The 21,828-nt window shown below is 39.2% G+C and overlaps 1 protein-coding gene across 2 annotated transcripts in view; it reads right to left on the bottom strand.

Moving 5' to 3' along the window:
* Positions 1-21,166, bottom strand: part of IFT140 (intraflagellar transport 140) — a 58,777-nt gene extending 37,611 nt beyond the window's left edge. Inside the window, exons 1-17 of one of the 2 annotated variants that reach the window (XM_088523014.1) lie at positions 21,020-21,166; positions 19,938-20,159; positions 17,552-17,673; positions 17,298-17,440; positions 16,163-16,338; positions 15,021-15,112; positions 13,814-13,920; positions 12,939-13,087; positions 10,855-11,058; positions 10,664-10,736; positions 9,957-10,048; positions 8,803-8,930; positions 7,173-7,290; positions 6,595-6,722; positions 4,632-4,779; positions 3,413-3,544; positions 1,497-1,693 (exon numbers count right to left, since the gene is read on the bottom strand). In XM_088523014.1, the coding sequence (XP_088379140.1) occupies positions 1,497-1,693; positions 3,413-3,544; positions 4,632-4,779; positions 6,595-6,722; positions 7,173-7,290; positions 8,803-8,930; positions 9,957-10,048; positions 10,664-10,736; positions 10,855-11,058; positions 12,939-13,087; positions 13,814-13,920; positions 15,021-15,112; positions 16,163-16,338; positions 17,298-17,440; positions 17,552-17,673; positions 19,938-20,159; positions 21,020-21,166 (2,378 nt within the window). Of the gene's footprint in view, positions 1-1,496; positions 1,694-3,412; positions 3,545-4,631; positions 4,780-6,594; positions 6,723-7,172; positions 7,291-8,802; positions 8,931-9,956; positions 10,049-10,663; positions 10,737-10,854; positions 11,059-12,938; positions 13,088-13,813; positions 13,921-15,020; positions 15,113-16,162; positions 16,339-17,297; positions 17,441-17,551; positions 17,674-19,937; positions 20,160-21,019 lie in introns of those variants that run through there. The other variant, XM_088523015.1, reaches the window with a different exon arrangement.
* Positions 21,167-21,828: the final 662 nt, after the last annotated feature.

Raw genomic sequence — 21,828 nt, 5'->3', positions numbered from 1 at the left:
AGTAAGGGAATGAAGAACTAAGTTGCATTTTTTTTTCCCCAGATATGTCTTTTACATCCTCAAACTGAGGTTTGGGATTGTCTTGTTGCTATAAGAATAAGCCATTAGCAGACAGGAGGGTACCCAGAGGCCACAGAGGGTGCTGAAAATCCACTTGAGTGTTATAATGTGGCAAGGCTACCTGGGCTCCCTAACAACCTCTGCTACTATTAGCTCGCTTTATTGGGAAGGGCTACTGAGAACATACACTTCAGCCCAAATTATTTTCTCCTCAGCTTGTGCTCATTTTTGCCATGACATTTCCAGGTCAGAGTGCTATGTCAGGGACACCCAGCTCTGCCCATTGGTGGTCAGAGGAACATCCACACTGAACCCTGAGGCTTTGTGGCCACTGAATACTTAGCCATGAGAGAAAAAGACCTGCCTGGTACCTTAACTTAGAAATTAAAATCATTAGCACTCTCAAAATCAGGCATGATGTTTATAAGGCTCACAAGTGCCAAGTGCATGTGACTTTCAGGAAGAAAACCATCAGGTCAGAGGCTATTATATGGAAATACCTAAAATACAGGAACTAGAGGCAATGACAGATGTTTAAGAACACCTAAGGATGCCACTCTGAGCACAGTTACCAATCGGTTTGAAGGATCAGGAGCTGTGAACATTACAAATTCTTTAGGATTGCTGTGTTGCTCCCAGTTGAGTTTGTCACTTTCCTCTTTATCGTTACGTCCACCAAACTGTGCCACCCTTTGGTAAAAAGTGATCATCAAGCTGGCTCTTGAGTTCTCTTCCGCACCCAGTTCTGATGTAGTAAGAAACTCAACCCCAACTGCCACTCTGCACCATGTTCAAAGTGAGCAACTAGTCTCTCTGCAGAGACTGATGCTCTAGAACAAGTGCTTTGTTCTAGGCTATCAGGGTACAATACCATGAAGCTGACAGAGTTTCTTCTAACAGTAGGTTTGTAAAAACCAACTAAGATTTGTATTCGTTTGTCTGCATTACTTTCTGGAAAAGCTCTATGTTTTCTAGAAATAACATGCTATAATTAATTGCATTTTTTTAAAATAAGGTATTGGAATATTTAAAAGACATTATATTATTTCTTCTAATATTGCAATATCCATATTATAATGTACATTTAAATTTTAAATCAGCTATATGGTTGGTAAATTTGTAATATTTGATATTACTGTGATTATTTTAGATGTATAAATAAAGTTGTGAATGTTCAGTTCTCTTCTAGTCATAATGTGGGCTTTTTGCCATTCAGATGCAAAATCTGGTTATCAATTCATCTCTCCCCATTTAGTAAAAAAGAATGCATACGACCGTATGCAACGACAGCTTATAGACAAAAAAAAGACCACGTTAAATGTCTGTAAAAGCATTTCATCTTGCTTGAAAAATGGAAGGGGAACTGAAAAATAACAACTTCTTACAGACTTTTAATAAAAATAAACCCTACCCATGAAGACATAAAAACACGATACCTTTTGATCAGCTTTATGGCTCTGAAAGCCTCGTCCATGTCTCCAGCAGTCAGATGGAAGCTGAAGTTCAGCATGGCATCCCGGGTAGTCTTATCACAGTCTCCTAATCCAACAAAATCTCTCATGGGTCTTCGGGCAACCATCTGGGAAACCTTTGAGCCAGACTCTGCTTGTCCTTCTGTCTCAGCTTCTCCTGACTAAAATGAGAACAAGATCAGTTAGGTACAAAGCAGGACAAAACTCCTTCACGTGTCTGAAGGATGTTCATTAGATGATTATTTCCACTGCAGTCCAGGATTTCTACTTCTGTGGGATGGTGATCAAGAGTGAACAGTCACAACAGGTCACAGCTTCAAGGTTCCATAAATAAGAATGTCACAGAAGAGATTAGTCTAGCATGACATTTAATGAACAACCAAAACACTTCTTCACCAATATCTAGGAGACTCAGATGCAACAACAACTATTATAATTAAGACTCTCTGAAAATAACTAATAAGTCCTTCGGATTTCTGAAGATTTCAAATAAACATTTCTAAGCTTAGTCTTTTCTTAAAGATAAGTCTGTTATTCTAAAAGTAATAATTTAGAACCAATTCTTTTATTTTTGCCTGCATAGGAGGTGAACACCAAGCCTCAGATTTAAACGCTTTCCAGTACAACTGGCAGTTCTGGAGCCTCTGGAACTTCAAGCAGCAAGAGAAATATGTTTGTCTCCAATTTGGGGAATTTATGGAACAAGGACAGGAAAGGCATTATAATGAGTAAGGAGAACTCCTGAGCTGATACTCAGTCAAGTAAACCTTGTTCCCATTAACTTCACTTTCTATATTTAAAATAACCTTGGTTATATACTGAATCACGTTTGCAACATGAATTAGTACAGAACAAGTAATTTAGACCTTAAAATGCAGTGAACTACTATAGGGAAAAAAATGGAAACAGAAAAAAGAAAAGAAAGTTGAACGAAGACTATTAGAATACTGCAATTATAGATACTTACAGGTTTATAGACCCATCCTCTCTGAAAAAACAACTAAAGGCAGCAATAACCATATGGAGAAAAAAGAGAGAGAGATGTAATACCGAAGTAAAATGACATGAAACATGATAGGGGAAGGAAATGCAGATCATCTTTGACCTTTCACATTAATGGAAAAAAAAGGCAAAATTCTAACTACAATTCTAAAAGTTAGGTCTGCATGGGGAGACTATTGTATGTGGTCTGTTCTTTGGGAAGGGGCTACACTGCAGAGTCCTGCTCTGAATCTAAATACATTGAACTAGAGGGAAGTCTACATAAAGACTCCCTGATTAGTAATTCTCCTAACTTAAATGAGCTGAGATTTATGCCTTATGCATGTGCAGGGGGGTTGGACCTCTAGAGGTCCCTTCTAACCTTAAGCATTCTATGATTCTATGATTTGGAGGATTCGAGGTATCATTAATATCACATTCCTTCAGACTCTACAGAAATAAGTGTTTTGGTCGAGCAGACTCCACTAGCTCCTCCTGGAAGAAGGCAGCAGTACAAATCACCATCTCAACAGACAGTGAAGAACTCAGGTCAGGGCTTGACCTGAGATCCTTTCCGTAAGCAATTTAAGTTTCATCATTTCCAGCATAAAGGTAACTATTAATCATGTTAAGATGCTCTTTTGGATCCGCATTCAAGTTTCCAAGAAGCTATACAATGCAGCCCTGAAAAAAGGAAAAGTCAATTCATTACAATTTCCCCCAAATTGGCAGAAAATCTGATATCAGAATGATCTCAATGTCACTGCTGCATATGATGCAGCCACTACCACCGGAGTTGCTGCTACGTACTCCAGACTCAGTTTGAGTAAAATTGATTCCTACAGCATTGAAAAATCTAAGTTTATGGGAGGAAAAAGAACTGCAAATGATCTCCTCACCTTTTTTGCAAAGTAATAATGTGGCACCTCGATGCCCAAGAGAACCTGGTAGGATGAAGGTAGTGGAAAGCTTTCCTGAAGCAAAAGGCCATGCTCTTCAGTGCTGAAGAATGATATAATCAAAACATCCAGCTGGAAAAGGAAGCAAAGTATTGTTTTGTTTTTCATGCTGCAATATCCTTCTCTCATTTTGTTTTTATTTTCCATTTTCACTTGGCAGAAGCTGCTCTTGCAAATCACCCAACGGCCCCGCTCCCGACCCCCCGGCGGGGAGGGCAGGGCCGCAGGCTTCCTCCTCGCAGCGCGGGGCCAACACGTCCCTGTCCGCGCGGAGCTGCGGCCCCGCTGCGAGGAGCGGCCAGGCAGGAACCCACCTGTCCACGCTCGAAGGAATCCCCTGGCAGCCGACTGCGCATCTGGAAGTCTCTCTCTGAGATGTGACTCAGAGACAGATGGGTTTCACACTTTCTAGCTGTAATGTGGCACTATTTCTGCTATCATCTCAGCAGCTCAAACACTGCTGAGAGATATCGAGGAATATACTAGTCACCTACAACAGTTTCTGTAATGGTTTAAATCTTGACCTTAAACCAAAATTAAAGCACTTTAGCTGAAGTTAGTCGCTCTCTTAATTTGTTAAAGAACAAGCATACAGTTAAAACAGCTTTTGAATATGGGCCAAGAAATTGCACTCATTTTATACCTTTGATTTGTCAAAATTATTCAGAAGCCAAATCATTTTGTTTCTTTGTATTAGAAATACTGGGTTGAAATCTTCCCCTCTTTGCTGGAAGATGCCAGCAAGGTTTAAGACACTCAGTTCCTTTCCACCTTGGTCTTTCCACAACCTAAGTCATTGAATCAGTAAGAAAGCTTTCTAACTGGGAGAGATTAAAATAAAATAATGGATGAATCTGAGCACTTAATTCAATATGGACATTTTAAAATCAAAGGAATATTCTTCAAAATGAGACAGTTTTGCACAGATAAGATGAAAAAGAGTGCTATAAGTACAGGAGAAAGGGAAATTGTTCATCAGATGAAACAGCTTTTTGATTAGATTATTTGTGAACAATAAAAATAAAATATTTTTTGCTATTGTGAAAAGGTGTAAAATACAATTTGGTCCTGCGGGTTAGTGAAGAGCAGGCAGTTAACCACTGACAGAGGGAGAACTCCATGCAGAGCAAGATAAAAGGAAGACACCAAAAGACCATACTGTGCTCTCGGGCTGTTCTTCCTTCTGCTCTGGAGACTGGCAGCTTGTCTCCAGGACCGCTTCACATACAAACAGTCTTGGCTCACTCTGGTCCCAGAAATGGCAGAGAGGGACGTGACTGCGCAGCTCTGGGTACTCCACAGTGGTCCTGACACAGGGAAAGACAACAAAAAAGCACAGACAGGGATATAAAACAATTGCAGCCTTATCTGTACATGAATATAAAGAAAGGCTAAAAAAGACTAACTAAATAATGATGATAACTTATCACAATGTGTGCAAATATATTTTTTTTCAGAATATGAGGTGAGGCAGAAGATTGTACTTCTATTTTTGCCAATAGTTTCAACCTCATAAAAAGCAGTGCAAAACTATGCCCATTAGCTCACCTAAGCATTTAGAGCTTGCTCAGTCTATCACACAATTTGAAATCTATGTCTACTGTCTACATCTCTACTGAATCCCCAGGATATTCCTGATACATTTACTATAATATAAATATATATTTTATATGCCTTATATATATTTTAGAAGACTTTTCCTTTTGAAATATTGCATTGGTCAAACATATTGGCGAATGGAAAACAGCAGAAAACTCAAAGACATTGTAGAAGACCTCTCAACTACCTCTATTAGTGAGGGTTTTAAGGAGTCTTTTTAACAAAGATTAAACCACAGCAGCATCTAAGTGCCTGCTCATTCAAGCTACTTAGAGAGCTGAATTCCATCTTTTAATCCCTTGCTTCCCTTGCCTTGCTACATCCTCCTGTGGAACAGCTATGCCCACTGGGGGAATGAGTTTTTGCGCACTCAGCAAGAGAGGTCTTCGCTCATCCTGCACCTACTCCCTAGTCTCCCTATCCTATCTCCAGCACGAAGCTGAGGACACAGATGCAACATGTGACATCCTGAGGCTCCGCACAGCCGAGGGCTCCATTCCCTGGAACTCTGCAACAAAGAAGTTCTATGCAACTAGCTCTTTCTTACAAAAGACAATCTCAGTCCACACAGAAGTCAGAATTTCTAATTTTTATGCAGGCACCTCGTTAGCCCATACTTAAAACATTGTAAAGATATGTAAAAAATAAAACATTCTACCAGGAGGCAGGCTCAGTTATCTAGACCAGTAGCTCTGTATTTCAATATCAATCATATTTATCTTCCTACCTCCTAACATTTTACATGTGCGCAATGCCACTTCTCGTCTGCTCTGCACGTTTGCAGAAATAGTATTTGTGTAAAAATGAGAATTTTTAGATTTTGTCTCAACCAGATAGGGGGAAGGGAAGTAATATATAATAATCCTTCTCTGATGAGTTTACTCATTCTGATTTCAAGATAAATGGAGACCAGATAAATGGTTTATTCATGCTGACACCATGCAGCATTTGAATTCAGTGAAATGATATTCCTAGATTGTGCTGGCCTCTGTCGGGCTGCACAAGATGCTACACTTGAAATCAACTTTCTCAAGATTTCTTGTTACGCTGCTTGCATAACTGGCTAAGATAAAAGACCCCAGTCTGCACTCTCTCTAGTTATTAAGATCAATATTTTATTTTATTGGTGCAAAAAGAGTAATAGCATTTAGTAATATCTGCATTGACTAGTTTCTAAAAACAAAACTTTGTATTAAAAGGCTGTCTAATCTTAAAAAAAAATACAGAAAGATAAACCACTGTAAACCCAAGTGGAAATCTGGACTCTCAATATTCCACTGCACATTCCCTACTAATTCCCAGGTCACTGTATGATGCTGCCCTGTGGCTAGGGTTTCTAATGAACTTTTTTCATACAAGCTGCTCTCTGGCAGATACATAATTTCTAAGTAATTGTTTCCTGAAAAGTTGGCACGAGTTCCTACACAGAGAGAGAAAAATTGTTATGAAGATGTGGCTTCTTTTCCAGGGCTGATTTCTACCTTAAGGCACAAGGCTCTTTTTTCAAAATAGAAGATTCTTACTTGTTAATGTCTTGTCCAGAAGGAAGTTTCTCTCTACCGTTTCCTTGTTGAGCTTTGAAATCAAAGAGGGTAACTTTGTCCATTTCCACATCGTAGAAACAGATCTTGGAATCAACATTCCCATCCACCTACAGAAAGGGAAAAATCACAAATCACTGAACCCTGCAGTTAACAAGAAAAAAGGTAAAGTTCACATGGTATGTTCTTCTCATTTGCTCCATGCTGTCATAGTTGCATGCACTGGTAACCGCACAGGAACATTGTTAGGAAGAAGTGCCAGAAAATGTCATACTGCTTTTCTGTTTTAATAAGTTAGCCTTTGGCTTCTTGGTAATACTATAAAATAGCATTTGTGCTAATCTGACCTCTCCTTTTCCAAGTTGTTCTTCTCATGGGATGTACAAAACAGCTTAGTTCTAGCATTTAGCTACATGCTTGGACTTGAAATTTCAAGCGCCACTGCAATGGAATTGTAGGAAAAGGTTCAATTGTTTCTGAAAAGGTAATGCTGTGTTTTCAGAAACCTGCCTGCACAGCAGCAGCCCGGCAGCTGCTGGCCAGGCCCCGGGCAGCCTCACCTTGTTCACGAGGATGCTGACTTGGCTGCCGTTAGCGTTGCACTTGACAGAGGCAAGGCCTCCCAGGCCAGGAAACAGCTCGCAGAAATCCTTGCTCTGGCAGTGCACTTTTGCCTCTCTGTGAAAAGAAATAAACTTAATTCATTTGGCGGCATTAAAGTGGCAGCACTCAGGAACATTTTTTATATTACAAGAAAGACTTAGAAAGTCTTCTTTTTATATCTACCTTCTGCCCCAGAGTAGTTTCCTCTCCAGAGGATTGCTCCTACCTGACTTACTTTCATGAAGAGGTTAATGGGACACTTTTCTGAATGAAACACAAAGAATAAACTCAAGTACCCCCACAGAATTCCATCAACAGAGCTACACAACAGGAATATCCTGCCAGAATTTTGAATTTGCAGTGCCTAAGTTGTTTTCCTCTGCCAGGAATTGAGTAGACAGCCTGTCCCCTAAGGACTGTGAGTGGGGATGAATGTGGACCAGAAGTAAAGTCACCGGCACAGGGAGGATATTGATATCATCATACTGGTTAGTTCTGATAGTTCACAATTTTAAAAGATTGCATCACTCACACACTTGCCCCCTTTTTTTTTTTTCCTATCTCAAAACAAAAGTTCTACTTCTGTAGCTACAAAACACTATTTAGGACAAAAGGGAAAAGTCTTGTGAATCAATAAAGGTGACAGACAAAAATGACAGTATTTTAAATCCGTAATATGGATTTAGTGTTGACATATGACATTATAGTCATCATTTGGGAGGGAGGATTTTCATAACCGGCCATGGAAACGTTAACCTAGCAAGCAGGAACTAAGCTCATTTCTTTCACTGTTAAATGTTGCATCGAGTGTGATCTTTATGTTAGCTACAAACCGCCCAATCCACCACATTCAAATTGTGCCCTGTGTTATATTTAGGCAATCTCACCACAGCTAGTGACCATGCCAGGGGGTAGAGCTAGGGTAGCTACTCATGGCAGTGCATAAAACAGGAGAGTACATAAAGGACAAACTATTTTACTCTTTTCTTCCAAATTTTAAAATGTGCATTGGTCCCCAGTAGATACATTCCTGAAAGTCGTGTCAGGATTTTATCTTTTTTCATGCTAAAGCTGCTTGTCAGCATGGAAGCACACAATATAATTTGAACATTCCAAACTTATAACTTAGGTTAAACAAGGCCTTAATCTCAGAAGAGGTGAAACAAATGAAAAAATGAGTTGGATCTCACATCTTGTCATAAATCCACAAACCTGGAGAGAGTGATGTTAGGAGTAGTGGACACTATTCTTCTTGTTTTGGTTATCAGCCAGAACATGTGACATCCTGGCCTTGATCTTCCTAAACTTTTCCACTTACTCTCAAATACACATAAACATCTCCCACAAAATATGTATTTTTAATTATTGCTATTACAGTGCTTTTTCCACGGTTTGTCTAGTAGTACAGTGGCTCTTCCCTTGCTTTAGAAAAAGGCCATCAACTTGCACACGGTGCATGTACTGTTTTGAGATTCAAAGAAGCTATCACTTTTCATCAGAACAAAACAACTAGAAGTTCCCTCCTGACTACAAAAATAAATAAATAAATAAAAAGCCCTCAAAGGTTTTCTGAAGCCTGATTAATACCTGCGAGAGAGATCAAAGATTTTGAAGTGAGCAGAGTCAGTTCCCACAGCGAGGAAATTGCCACAGACATCCAGGAGGCAGGGATTGCCCTCAGCTTCGGAGAACACCAGCAGCTGTTTGACTGTGCCCTGAGGGGACAGGCAGAACATTAACTCTGTGCATTCAGGCTCTAAGGAAGACGAATTTATTTTGTCAGTAAGATAACTAACTGCTGGACTTGTTAGCCAAATCATTATCAGCAAAATGAGAGAAACTAGACACCCAAACTCACAAACCACCTCACACTGGGTTTCCACAAATGCAATCTGCACTTCAGGTCCTATTCCTCAATTTACAGCCTCCAAAAATGTTAAGTTTAGAAGTACCCTTCTGCAAAGATGGGCTCAGTAATAATACAACTTCTTCTGGGTAAAATGGACGTATAAATAAGAGGCCCTACAGCTCTATTAATGCACTACCGGGAAAATAAATACATAAAATCATTCCTTAAATAAAATATTTCTGAAAAAAATATTTCTTAAATAAAATTAGCTATCACAGAACTCTACACAGATTTCTCTTTACTTCTCATGGATTAACTAAGGTTGCAATGTTTAAACAAAAGATCTGGCAGGTCTGGTTCACTTGTAACAGAACTTCTACGTGGTGTTATCATTACCTTATAAAAATACTGTGTATATTCATATTCCTGTTAATAAGATATACATTCAGTATGTGTGCATTTTGATCATCTTATAAAGTTTGGTCCTTACAGGACTCTATTTTCTATTATAAATATTTACAAGTTAGATTATAGCAATGTTTAAGTATGACAGACATTTTAAAGAACAGAAAGTGACAAAGACTTTTCAGCTGAAATCATCAGCTGATTTTGTGACAAAGGTAGAGTCAGTAGATTTACCTCCATGTAACTTGAAAGTTACAAGTGCAACACACCTAAACTTTGCAAACAGTAAAGCATATCGGCCAGTTTCAGCTTTGGGCCCCTGTTTTTAGGTAACCACACTCTCAAACAACCATTATGGCTGTCACCTAGAAGAACATGCTCCTTTTGCCTATGTCTGCTCAGCTAGGTCCACAGTGAGAATCCTGCCAGAGCTAGGACACCCTGAGGGGGATTACTCCTCTGCTCCAAAAGCTTCATGAGCTCTTACCTGCCAGGTGCGGACCTGGACCCGATTGGGCTCAACCGTGTACAGATTTTCTTCATGTGCACACAAAACTGGAGAGTCGCAAAGGAAAGAGCCTGGAACAGTCACAATAAAAGCACCATTACAATAAAAACATGCAAAAAGGAAGCAACTGTTGTGATTTACTTGAAACGGTGGAGACTTCTCCATACAACATATTTATGTAAGAACACAATATTCAAGATCTGAGAACACTTTTTAAGTCTAGACTTGACACTTAGGCTGTGTGGAAGAGCTCGGTTTTGTCAAGGCACATCGCACAACTTGGTGCCTTAGAAACTTTATGAATGAGGCAGACATTTTTTGGCCACCTCCAGCATTGGGCTGAAGCTGAACAGAAGTTACATGGATATATATTTTAATTTTATGCCTACGAATGCACTTCCTGAAGTCAACCTGTTTAATTCTATTCTAGTACATTTAGTGAATAAAGCACAGACCTAGGAGACAGTATCTGAGCTCTGGTTTTTTAGATGACTTGTTTAACTACTAACATTTTTATACCTCAGTCTTTCTCTTCTGCGAAATGGCAATATTAAATCTAACTACTATTCATAGGTGCAAAGTGAAAAATATTATTAGCATACTCTCTTACCTAACATGATTGAAGTAAACATTTAAGTTAACATTTTAACACTCTTCATAGTCCACTCACCGCTCTGAAGTCTTACCTGCATTTCTTAAGGTAACACCCGAGCACTCAAAGACAGAAACTTGCTTCCCATTCCAGAATACTACAACATCCTAAAGCAATCAAAAAAGCACAAGTTACTCTTTTTTTTTTTTTTTTTTTTTTGGGGGGGGGGGGGGCATATTTGTGTATGTATATACAGGACCACCCACAGCTGGGCTGGGAAGTTACCTTAGTAGTGTAGACTCCATTCACGTTCATATCGACACGAAGACTCTGCGTGGCTCCTGTGCTGAAGAAGGTCACATTAAACAGGTTGGGAGACACCTGAACCACAGCCACTTGCTGGTTAAAATGAGAGGACATGGCCTGCTCGCTGAGGATCACCACCGAGCTGATGTTGTTCACGGCCAGAAGGTTTCTCCTAGAGCCCCACTGCAAACCATGCAAGGAGACAGAAAAAGAAAAAGCAGCAGTTTCCTCTAAGACCTTAAGCTTTCATAGCTATGTCCCAAAGCAAAGAAGCAGGCTTAGGGCAGACGAACTGCATATTTATACATATATATATATGGCACAAAGTCCTACTGTCCAAATAAAACCACAGCCAAATGGCTAAACTGCTACAGACTGGAAATATTTTTCTTTCCTAAAATGTTATTCTACCACCTTATGTCTAATACTGTGAGAAAAAAATCACATAAGCCAAAGCATTAACAACACTTTAATTTGTAAAAGCAAGCTGCACACACCATTTCTTATTCATTTACCTTAATCTTTTCTGCAACTTTGGGAGTCCTTTTGATCAACAATGTAGTTCAAACTCTCTAGCAGATTACTGATCACTGTATTTGGAAATATTTTATTCAATGGTATCTCTTGAGAAATAATTTGCATGGTTCACTGTTTGTTTTTTAAAACATCAATTACTTGTAACTAACAGCTGCTAGAGTACTACTCCACTGCCCAGGACGCAAGCTAGAGCGCAAATCCCAACCACTTCTCCTCAGAAGCCCCTATGCCAGGTTGAAAAAAAAAAAAAAAAAAAAAAAAGATCAGCTTGGCAAGGAGCCCAATGAAGATACTGCCACTCTGATTTCACAACAGCGGGCAGCTGTCCCTAGATTCCCATGGAAGCACAGAAATTACCTAAAGATCCCATGTGAAAATCATTTACAGAACATTTTTGACTATAAAGATTAACACTACAAATCAAACAAACAAATCAGAGCATGCATAATTAAAGTTATCTTTATAAAATGAGACACAAATGCAGTGATTGCTGGTGCTAGCTTGGCAGTGGTCTTGTTTATTCTGACAAACAGCGGGAACAAGGTGCTATTTCTGGACGGCACTCCGTATCCTGTTAGCTGGAAAATAACCGAATGGTGAAGCTGACACAAACATCTGTAACTCTTCCTCCCCACCAGCTTCTTTGCAGACGTATGACACGCTAATGGCACACACTGCTTCCTATATCCTCAGCCTTTTGTCATGGGAGCATCTTAACGGATTTTGGTTGCTGACTTCAAGAGTGTTTCCCAGTCTTACATTTGAATTTACAAGTAGGACTCCCTTACTACGTTCCTAGCTAGAGCAGGCAAATGCCGTTATTCATGCTAAAGCGAAACCCAAATAGAGGCAAATGTAGAAATACTTTGTCTTGTAAGGCACCAGAGAAGTTAGATTTTCACTGTTCTCACATATTCAGCAAAGCACCAGATCAATGTAAGTTCTAAGAGAAAATCTAAAAAACACACACAATTTTAGATTAGTGAATAACAAAATGAAAATCCCAGGAGAATTTAGCAGAAAGAGCTTTGTTTATCTTTTAAGAGTATGGTGGGTGGTCAAAAAGGGTTTTTTTTGTTAATGTACGCACTTAAAATTTATTACTGTACACTCATTTCTTTTGTCATAGCAAAATGTTAACAAATAAATATGGAAAGACAATGTTTATGCGTAAGTCTAAAATAATCATTGAAAATAATTTAAACAACAAACGATGAATCCTGCAGCTTAATGAAGAATGGATTAAAAAATAATAAATCTCAAAATACAACGAATTGTTATAACTTTCAGTATTAAAAATAATGTAAAAAAGCAGTAGAAATGTTTTGAAATATTGGATCTGTTAATTTATAACAGAAAACCTATTATCGCCCATGCAGAGTCTGAAATGTCATGTATAAAAAACATATCTATCTAGTAAACGAGGCATTGCTTACTTTCTGATTTTGAAAAAAAAAAAAAAGAGAGAAAAAAAATCACATTCATTGTGAAGTCTTCCTAAAATGCAAAAGTCCTTCCCATCTTACCTGTATCTGAGTGATATTTCCGTCAAGCTCTGTAGGTGCCTGGAGCTTCCAGCCGTCCCTGCCGTCCAGCGTCGCGGCGGTCCGGCCGGGCACTGTCGCTCTCTTCCACATCGCGACGCGCCCTTTGCTGGTGCCAGCTGCCAGAAGCCCTGCCAGTCACAAACCTTTTAGAGACCTCACTTCAACAGGAAAAACAAACCAACATTAAACAAAGGAGCAAGCAGCCAAATACTGGTTTTGAGGTCTCGAGAAGTCTTCTAGGAGTTTTCCCTTCTTTGTCTCGCCCACAAGCCTGAACTCTTCTGGGAAGACAACGGGAGAAGTTTCATGGAGCGAGAGCCATTTTCTAAGCTACCAGGTGACGTTCTCAGTTAATCATGTCAATGATTTCATACCCACCGTTTATTTTTCAATAGTTCCATCTGGAGTATAAGTCAATATTGAAATCAATTCTAGCAGCCCCTGGCCATGTCTAGGCCAGCACCCAGGAGTGATGTAGAGAGGAACAGGCTGTGTTAAGGACCCAGGGCACATCTGGAGAGCTCTGCTTTGGATTAGCTCTAGTGTGGCCTTGTAGGCTGAAAGGCCCTTGCTGGGTGGAGTGCTAGGTGCACTCCTGGAGCACGTCCTCCTCTTCAGTGCCAAAGGGAATCCAGTTTGTGCTCTTTGAATGATCTCCAAGGTCACTCCACACCACGAATCAACATGTGCAAGTGTTGAATTCTCTCACTGCCTCATCAAAAGGGACATAACTGATCTGAACTACAACTCAACCAAAACATTTCCAGCAGCTAGATAAATACTTAAAATGGCTACGGGGCACTAAAGATCGATACTTTGACAAGGTTTAGGAACCAGAGACTGCAGATTCTCACCTTTAGCACTGCAGTAAGAAACACAGTTAACGCATTCTCCTGCCTCAAAGCCAAATTGCACATCTGGGACGAGCACATAGTTCTCACCTCGCTCCAAATCCCAGAACCTAAAGAACAGAAAACAAGAGAGTTTTAACAATGCTTTTCCTTCCAGGTGGCTCGCTAAACACAGTCAATAGGATGCTATACGTGGCATTAATTTGCTGCTTCCAGAATGCCCAAATCATCTAATTTTTAAAATGAAATTGTCAGCAACTTCCTCTGGAATGTGAATTTCTTAACAATCTCCTTCCTCTTCCTTTGGTTCCTTACTCTGCTACACGTATTGTGATACTCTTCTACGCAGGAAGAAGTCAGAAACAAACTCAGTGTTTGTTGGTGCTTAAAAAAAATAATGAGTTATAACTTTTTTTCCTACTTATGTTTCCTCATTTTTAATGGATGATCCCTGTCTGATTTACTCCTAGTAGCCCTCTGGATTCCAAATGCATTTTGGTGAATATTGTTAATCAAATGTATTCCTTGTCAATAATTGGTCTTTGTCACCTTCTCAAAAAAACAATCAGAGGATTCAGTGTGATAACAAGAGAGAAAGGCTTAAAGAAGTGAGCCACTGATGTTAGCTGACAGTCTCTGGAGTTGTCTCTCCCACCAAGAAGTTAGGGGAAAGACATGTGCTCGTAGCACTATTAAAAAACTAAAAGATTTTGCACATAGTTTAAAAAAAAAGGAAAAAGATAAAGCCTACAGAACACTGCAGGCAACAAAGTGACATATTTAAGGAATTAGGGATAAAAATAAGCAAAATACTTATATTGCATGTGTTAGAGAGACATCTTGACAAGCAGAGCACATTTCTCCTGTGGTTGATGCTCTGACTGTGGTAAGTCTCAGAGAGAAAGAGTAGAAAGAGCAAGGAAGTGACTATCTTTTCAATGCACAAAATCAGATCTATTTTCAGAAAGAAATGCACTCAGAAAGGAACAAGTTTGGGTAGCATTGGCAGGTAAAAATACCTTGAGGGAAGGGAAAAAAAGAGCTTTTCCTCAAGAAAATGAAGAGAATTTAAAAATCTATTTTGAGAAACAGAAAGAGAAAATAACGTATACTACATGCTCAGGAAAAACTTTAGTCCACTGCAGACTATAATTCTTTCAGCTGGCATCCCTCTTGGAAAAGAGCAGCAGCTTTAAAACAAGATTCGTACCTGAGGACTGTCTCACCTACTGCTGTAACAATAAGACACTGGTCTATTAAAATGATGTCTGCAGAATGGCCCATCTTGCCACTCAACTTCACCTGTTAACCAAAAAAAAAAAAAATCAGAACATTGATCCATATTGACAGATTATAGGTATCTGAATTGCCTAGTGAGGCTGCAAAGTTAAAATATAAGAATTGCTAGATAGTTCAGACAGACCAACAGTTTCCCTCAGACAACCACCACCACTAAATGAGTTAGGTATATCACATACAAAAGCAATAGAAGGAATGTTAGCAAGCAACTCTAAAAATATTACTCCAGGTCAAAAATAAGTACTGATAAATAAAAAGCAGATACTCCCGTAATACCCAAGTGTCTAGTCCTTTTTAAAAATTATTATTTTAGAAGAAAATCTAAGAAAAAGATAGTTGTTTTTTTCAAAGTCATGTTCTCCAACAGCACAGTGGGATTTTTGTTTTGTTTTTGTTTGTTTTTACACACTGGGCTAACGCTACTATGGTCCAGGGTGAAGTTTGTTTGCTGTTTCTCCCTTTACAGCCATTTTCAGTGTCACGACATAACTATTTGTGGGTTACTATTTTTAAAATGTTTCTAGCCCTTGCAGCTCTGAAGAACACTTCGATAAAGTGAAAAGAAAACCTCCTTTCACACTTGCAAAGACAATGTCACCAAGACAGGTAGGGTAAGGCTGCCACTAACCTGAAAGAGAAGGCAGCTCCGAACTGAGTACAAATCTGAGTATATTATCAGCCACTTATCCATATCCACTTTGATAAAGATTTGGCTATAGTGAAATTATACAGAAATTTGAAGAGTATCAAGTTTCAATTATTCTCTAATTCACTAAGACTGGATAAATGAAGATTAAAAAGATTAATATAGCATCAAAAGGAAAACAGCTAAAAAAAAATTAGGAAGGCAAGATGAAAAGCATCTTTCCAAGTTCAGGAATATACTTTTTTATTCCATGTTTAAATGATCTCATATTTGCTTACCAAAGGTATTATCTGAGATGGAAAAATAGGAGTCAATTCCTTCGTGAGCAAAAAAAAGTGACAAAAAGACACTAACACATAGTTATAAAGACAAAATATTTCTACGTTACCTTGCAGTCTGACTCTTACCCTCATGAGCTCTTCTGCCTCTCCCTCGGGAGTAATTGTATGCAAGGACAACAGCAGGTTCTCTGTTATTATCACTAAAACATCTCTTTTCTCCATGAACAGAAGCTTTTGGACAGGACTGTCTATGGACAACATATCACTTGTCTTCCCTTTCTCATTCACATAATGCACAGACCCTGTCATACACAAAGCAGTTGAAAGAAAATGTGAGGACTCTTGCAGGACAACGTGTCTGTCCCTAGATGGTGCTGGACATCACCAGAAAACTGTTCTCAAAAATCACTGTAACACACAGCTAAGCAAAGACTCCTTGATGGACATTTCGTTTCAGCAATTAATGTAAAGCTGTATTGGTGTTAGCTACGGGTGTCATTCTTGCTAATGGAAACACTGAATTATGCTATAATTGTGTTGTGGAACGAGCATAACTTAAATGGATTTTAAGAGCTGCTAATACTTGGTTTGAGAGGACTGCACAGTTAAATTACCTCCAGAACCACGCTCAGTAGGCTGGTCACACTTGCCAGCTAACAGGTTAGGAGACAAAAGGCAACACCAGAAAAACTAGCGAGGAGGCACATGCCAGAGAAAGAAAAAATTTTTGGAAGAAGGCTACAGAAAACACATATATTATTTTCAATCTGTATAAAATAGGGCAATTTCTACTCCATTTACTTTTGGGTGTTAGAATGTGCTTCTCCATCTGGAGAGAGGCACATGTTAAGCAGTAACTAGTCACAGCTCTTTTAAAGTCTGTGTTTCTTCAGAGCTCGAAGATGTTTCACTTGTCAGAAATGCCAGAACAAGGACTACTGTCTCCTTTCACAAATAGCTATTGCACTTCCAAAAGAAAACAGGCCTCACTTGCATCAACAGGACAGAGTATCCACTAATCTCTCAATGTGGGTGGGAACCTGGCTAATGCAATATCCATAGAGTTCTTTTTGCACTGCTTCACCCTGATATGTGAGCACTTTCATTGTTTTATACATTTTTTCTTATTAGACACTCTCCAATATCTATGAATACTATATCCTGTTGAATCTATGAAAACAGGATTACCTTGCAATTAAGTGTTTTGAAGCACTAAGGAGACAGATTTTCAGCAGACTGGAAACATGTTTTCAGTTCTTACCATCTGTCAAAGTGATAAAGAAGGACAGTCCTTCCTGTGGACCCATTTTCAAAGGTGGCCCTGTTCCAGCTTTTCTCCAGTTAAACATATCCAAAGCCTTCTCATCACCACTCACCGCTGCTTTGGCCAGTTGCACAAAGTCCCTGCAAACAAGCAGGGACAACAAGAAAGTCTATCTGGGAAAAGGGGTGTCCTTCTGTGTAAGGAGAGAAGGACCCGGCCCGCCAGGGCTCCCCAAGGGGCAGCATACTTACTCGCCAGGAGCAGGTGGCCGAAAGATACAGTGAGAAATGTGTTTGCCATAATCGTGTTTCAGCAGCGGAGGACCCTGCACTCGACCTCGCTGGTCCATTCTCCACAGAACCAAGACCCCATGCTAGAAAGAGCAAAGTGTTAATTCATTACACGTTCCACACAAAAAATACAAACTCAAACTAAGAACACACAAAAGGATCAACTCAGTAAATATTATTTTATTGACTGAGCGATACCTGTCATACTTTTATTTAGATGACAAATGACATTGCTCCTGCCTAAAATCAAAACACAAGGAGTAAGAATACTTTTATATCACATATATATTTAAAATCGAGTTGTCTAAAAAGACTTGTTGGTCATACCTATTCCTAGTAAAATGATACTTCTAGAGAAATTGAAACAGCCTTATTTTTCTCTGCAAGGATGCATACACAGATATTCATTTAGATAACTGTCTTTGCTGTTTTCTTGCAAGTAGTCATCTTGCTAAAAGAAAAAGCATTAAGCTATAGGATAGTAAATGAAATGATATACATGTCTCAATAAGTGCATGTAACACTAACGTGTGAGCTCCCACAGTGACGACCACCTGCCTAGGAAGAGACTTCAGAAATTCTGCAGCTTCTCCTTTCTTCCGTACAGTAGACATTAAACCACAATAAGAATCCATTAAATCAAAAAAATCACAGCTGAAAAAAATGTAGAAGCCGAAGAAAGGAAAGTCTGGTTAGCTAATTAATTCAATGGGCGTCAATAAAAATTGAGTCCTGGTATTTTCCTGATATTCCTAATTATATGTATGATTATTCCTGATATAATATTCCTGATATAATTGATTTCCTGATATTTTCTGAGGAATGTAACTGTAATATTATGAAACGTTATATTCTTAAACTGCCATTTTGCTGCCAGTTTTGTACACCAACTAGGGATGTACACCCTGGCCTGGAGCCAAAACACAAGCAGACACACAAGTGAAAGAGCAGCCACGGGGCAAATATCAGAGCCTGGCACAGGTTCTGAGGCTAAGGGGCATTTTGCTGCGCCAGCTCAGGCCAAGGATGAATTTCAAAGCCCTGCTGACTGCAGAGAAGTGAAAAGACAGTGCAGCAAGACACACACAGTAACAGGGCCAACTGACTTACACTACAGCTTCACAGCTGGAATTTTAAGACTTACTATTTATTAGTGTCATTATGCTAATGACAAGGAACCAAATTGCATCTGGAGGCCTCCTGTGTAAGCACTGCATGAAAAAAGTCAATTTGCTGTCTAAAGTTTAATCTCATTTTGTTTCATTGAGACAAATTACAATTAAGAATGTATTACAGTTTTCTCTATTTCTCTTTGCTGTTTTTAATGGACTACTATAGAAATGAAAGACCAGTAACAGCAGGATATAGTACCTGCTTACACCTCACAGTTCTAACTCGAACCCACAGAGGATGCAGCTGAGACCTTCCGAGGAAACATTTAGTTCCTTCCTCCTAAGTGCCAGGAATCAAAGTTCTAAATTCTTTTCAGCAGTAAGATGATAATATTTATACCATACAAAATTCTTGACCAAGTGTAATGCTGTCTCTTTCAGCTTAAAGTCTGCATCTGGGAAACTGCACTACCCAACTCCCAAGAGGCCACCAATGGGTCACACTGTCTCTGGAGAACACATGAAAGTACAAAAAGTTCATGTCTTATTGGTTGCTCTTCTAACATTTCCATCAGCTTTTCCTTTGACTCTTGTAGACAAAGATTCTGAAAGCAAAGAACCGAAATACTTGGACAAGCTTATGTTTGTATCAAGCAGATGATAACAAAAACAGATTTTTTATTTGCTGACTCAAGGACAAAACCAAAATACTCCACAATACTGAATACTAAATACTCAATAGCTAATTTCTCATTTCACTATCAAATGGCAACCAGCTCATTAAGAAATAGAGATGAACACATTTCAAAATGTTTTTTTCACAATGTATTTTCAACAAAATAGCTGCTGCTTATTTTTAAAGCATTAATGAAAATAATACAACCTACACTAACACAAGAGAGATTAACATGTTTTTAAGTATTTAAGTGATGGCAACTATGCACATGCAATGGATAATACACTGCGCAGCTCTCTTATGGAACTTTGAGTCCAGGCATTTTGGCTTGATTCTTGAGTCTGCCAAAATAATCCTTTATAGACAGGAACAATTAAAAAAATAAAACTTTCTGTGCCTCTGTTATTCCATCCATTAATTTGTATCTAAAACAATAAAATTGAACTTTTCTCCCAAAACTAGTAGCCCACTAGTAGTCCATTCCACAAACCTCTTCTGTCAGCGGGGTTTGCAATGTTGTACCCCGCACCAAAACCACTTTGGGTATTTCACCACTTACCCTATCACCAGACACAAGACGGGTACCATTTGTACTCCAGTTCAGGACTGTAATTTCAGCACTGTGCGTGGGAGGGACAACGTGCTGCTCCCTGTCCTGTTTGTTGAGTACCACAACCTCGCCAGTCTCCCAGCCTGCTGCCAAAACCAGCCGGGAGGGCTGCCAGGAGAGGGCCGTGACCCGAAAGCTTCTCTCCACATGCGCCTCAGCCACGTGTTCTCCCTGCAAACAGATGAGCGCAGGGTTGGTACAACGGGAGCTTGGCGCCGCGGTGCAGCTACGCCTTCACACTTGCTCCCCAACCAACCATGTGTTTTTCTGTCTTATAGAATACAGACACATAACAGAGCATCCTGCAAAACCTAAGAGATGGCTACACAAATTTCGTTTATGCCTCTTCTACCTGCATAAAAAGGCACTACGATAGGCAGCACATCCACTTGAAAACTGCTAATGAAAACATGGTGATATTAAAAGCGGTTGCTTCACTCTGCCCTTCCAGGCTATTTCTCCCTCAAACATTTATGAGCAGCTCTCTCAGTCCTGCATTCTCTTCCTGTAGGAAGGACAAGAAGGCTTCTGCTAGATTTGAAGCTAGAAGACAACTCTTTGAAGAACAATACAGCAGCTTCACTGAGGATACAGAATACTCCAGTGTTAAAAGGCCTGTCTGCAGGCAGCAACTGCATTAGGAAACATCTCCCCAAAATACATTTTATTTACTTAGTGTTTCTAAAAAAGAAGGCGTCCATTTTACTTTTAAACCCGAATTCCCCTATCACAAGGATCAAGTGTCTTAAGTTTTAAAGGCAAATTGGTTGCCAGCAGGAAAAAAAAAGACCCAAGAACCATAAAAAATAAATTTCAGTGGAAAGATAAATATAATCAATGAAGAACTTGTTATGAAATGCCTGTAACTGATGACTCTGACTTGTCCTAAATTGCATGAGACATGAATAGTAATTAAAATTGAGAGCGGAGGATTGAAGGAGCACAAGTAAGGGTACAAATGTATGTAAAACAAAAGCAAAGTTTCAAAGCAGCCAAATGACAGCACATCCAAAGTTAGTGACTGCTTATACCTGTTCCAGATAGACATCCACGCAGCCCCCGGATGCTGTGCTGATGGAAGCGACTGCCAGGAGCGGGTGAAGCGGGTGCCACGATATGTGAGAGGGGGAGGCAACTGAGTCAGGAGCTTCTATTCGATGATCCACATATACGGCCATAGCAAACTATTACACACTGCAAACCTGTCCAAAACAAACATTTATAACATGTAACGATATGCAAAGAAATTGGAGAAAAAAATAAACATCTAAAGCAATATGCCTTACAGCCCATAGGTTCATGCTTCACTTATCTTTGTGCCCCGATCAAGAACCTGCAGATGGACATGCAGAAGTTCAGTTAGCCTTGAACACGGGTAGTTCGGTATCTTGCCTCTAATATTAATTCAAATATTAGTAATACTGTATTGTGGAAAGAAGTTATTCCACATTTAAACAAATGTTATATTGTAACAAATGTTATATTGTCTCTGAACTTTAAGTAATAGAGAAATCCATTTTAGGTTCAAATAAAAATCTGTGATGCCTAAATAAAATATGCTTGGTATGAAATAAAGACTGTATCCATCATACCAATCCACACCACTGTGATTTGTTTTCTAAAGCCACATACTTTTTCTCTTAAGTGTTCATTGCATCTGCAGTCAGAAATATATTAAGTCCCTTCAGATATCTATATTTTACATACATATTAATTCCCTAAAGGAGGAGATTCAATTAGTTTTAGAAGTCATGTCTCTTGATCAGGTCAAGCCATTTGTCTGCGTGACTACATGAGTGTCAACTTGTTACAGATAAGACCTCTATATCCTTTTTAGCTT

The sequence above is a fragment of the Tinamus guttatus genome, unplaced genomic scaffold (assembly GCF_059628265.1).
Source record: "Tinamus guttatus ecotype Peru unplaced genomic scaffold, ASM5962826v1 Tinamus_guttatus_pri_ptg000172l, whole genome shotgun sequence".
Taxonomy (NCBI): Eukaryota; Metazoa; Chordata; class Aves; order Tinamiformes; family Tinamidae; genus Tinamus; species Tinamus guttatus.
The sequence above is the reverse complement of the archived record's forward strand: the minus strand, read 5'-3'. Positions and strand labels throughout refer to the sequence as shown.